At 45.3% G+C, this 2,491-nt stretch overlaps 1 protein-coding gene across 1 annotated transcript in view; it reads right to left on the bottom strand.

Annotated features, from left to right (window-relative positions):
- The window catches only part of LOC106817826 (collagen alpha-1(III) chain-like), a 21,140-nt gene that overhangs the window by 13,025 nt on the left and 5,624 nt on the right, over positions 1–2,491 (bottom strand). Inside the window, exons 2-3 of the mRNA XM_014822562.1 lie at positions 1,428–1,478; positions 263–694 (exon numbers count right to left, since the gene is read on the bottom strand). Of these exons, the coding sequence (XP_014678048.1) occupies positions 263–694; positions 1,428–1,457 (462 nt within the window). The 5' untranslated portion in view covers positions 1,458–1,478. The remainder of the gene's footprint in view (positions 1–262; positions 695–1,427; positions 1,479–2,491) is intronic.

Genomic DNA, 2,491 nt, shown 5'->3' with positions numbered 1-2,491 from the left:
CTACACACACACACACACACACACACACACACACACACACACACACACACACACACACACACACACACACACACACACACACACACACACACACACACACACACACACACACACACACACACACACACACACACGCGCGCGCGCGCGCGCGCGCGCGCACGCACGCACGCACGCACGCACGCACACACACATACACACACACTTATAACATCAGATATGCACGCGTCTAACGAAAGCCTCATCTTTCCCTATTACAACGCACCTCTCCACGTCTGCCACCGCCACCGCCTGCGGGGAAACCGTAGTCAATGCGTGCCTGCAGCGGGCTCTGACCAGGGAGGTGGTTGCCATATCCTTCCCCCTCGTAACCGTACTGCACTGGTGGCGGACCGGCCGGCGCCGACTCTGGATCGTAACCCATCCCAGGTTCGCGTGGTTCGTAAGCGGGCGACGAGAAACCAGGGGGAGGCCCGTACGCGGGCGGTGGTCCGTAGTTTGTCGGCTGACCGTAACCCACGGGCGCAGCACCCGGGTATGCAGGTCCGCCTACCTGGTAGCCTCCTCCTAGTCCAGTGCGAGTGACCTGCGGGTGACCTCTCGGTGGTGTGCCGCCTCCTCCTCCGCCCGGCGGCCGATTTATTCCCGCGTATCCGTGCGATATTGGCATGGCGAATCCCAGAGGAGCCAATAGCAGCTGCAGTAAACACACGCGTGGGATATAATCAGGAGATATATAGCGGGATATATTCAGGAGCCTATAATATCATAGATATTATACAAACACATGTGCGTGTATAATTATGTCTATGATAATATCAGGAGTAGATGATAGGGAATCCCCCTATATAGGGAATGTTCCCTATTATCTATACTCCTGATAATATAGATCCCTGTTATAATGCACCCGAATCGCACCCGTGTAGCTCTTATATCAGTTGTGAGTATTAGCTTATGGATTTCGAGCATCACATAACTGTAGTTATGCATGACGGTAGCTGATGGATTTAGTTGGATAATTCTAGTTAGTAACGCGACGTCATGACAGGGATTAAAGCGCTAGCGTATAATACCATGAGAGGGTAATCAAGCTACGGCAGAATTATGCGCTTGATCACATAACACGTGCACGCCTGCTTATTACTGTGTTGCTGATTATGCTCTAGCTACCTATCCAATGTACTATTCCTAACCTATACTTGATCATCACAGAGCGAGCTTATTGCGCTCTATGAAATTATAACCTTAACAAGTTATTAATAATAAAATAAAATAATATAATAAGAAGAAGAAGAAGAAGAAGAAGTTCAAGAAGAATGATAATGATAATATTATTAAAAACTATGCATTTTCCATACGGACGAAATACTCGTAGTAAAATAAGTATTTAAAACATGTATTTTTCGCAAATATAACTAATAAAAACATACCATTTGGGCGATAATAATAAATCCTATCATTTTGTTTGAGTCACTTGATCCCTGCAAAAAATAAAACGATGATATAAATGTGAGAGGCAAGGTAATGCGTTTCATACAACTGTGCTCTAGTATATGTTGTAGTATGTAGAATAGTAGTATGTAGTATATGTGCTCTAGTATATGTGGACCACGCTTGGATACAGTGCCTGGTGTTATGAAAATGACACAAATTCGTTAAAGGCACGGCACAAATTTGCCCACAGCAAATGATATGCCGGGATTGTGGATGATATGCCGGGATTGTGGGATTATAATGATTTACACGCAACACATGGGTGATACCATATTACAATGTAAATACGCGCACACGCGCGCACACGTACAATTAGTTACACCTAGCTTCTATAGTTACACCTAGTTACATTAGTTACACCTAGCTTCCATAGTTACACCTAGTTACATTAGTTACACCTAGCTTCCATAGCGCCACACGAAAGCATATATGAGCAACCGCAGAGAGCGCGCGAAAGAGAGAGAGAAAGAGAGAGAGAGAGAGAGAGAGAGAGAGAGAGAGAGAGAGAGAGACTCTCTTCTGTCATAACCAGTTTTGAGTGTTTTAACAGATAACAAAGTTCGACGAACCCGATCAAAATCTAAGCAAGTTAAACTATAGACAACCTATTCATTTCAAACGTCAGATAACCTCCACGGCATCGAATATCATATAACAATTATCGCAACCACATAGCGCAACCACCAACCTCGCCCAACACCCCCCCATTCGCTCCCATTCGCTCATGAACTCTTATTCGCTCAACACCGACTCGTACGGATAAAACACGCTTACCAAACTCACGCAGCTCTGCTTGCTCTCTTCAGATTTCATCTATATATTCTTTCCAACTTCTCAACACTTCACTCACAAAACCTCTACGCGATTTTGCAAAACCAATTTTGTAGCACGCGCGCTATGATACCTAGATCGACATGCACGAGGATATATATGTCACCCTCTCTCTCTCTCTCTCTCTCTCTCTCTCTCTCTCTCTCTCTCTCTCTCTCTCTCTCTCTCT

This window comes from Priapulus caudatus, unplaced genomic scaffold (genome assembly GCF_000485595.1).
Source record: "Priapulus caudatus unplaced genomic scaffold, Priapulus_caudatus-5.0.1 Scaffold2, whole genome shotgun sequence".
Lineage (NCBI taxonomy): Eukaryota > Metazoa > Priapulida > Priapulimorpha > Priapulimorphida > Priapulidae > Priapulus > Priapulus caudatus.
The sequence above is the reverse complement of the archived record's forward strand: the minus strand, read 5'-3'. Positions and strand labels throughout refer to the sequence as shown.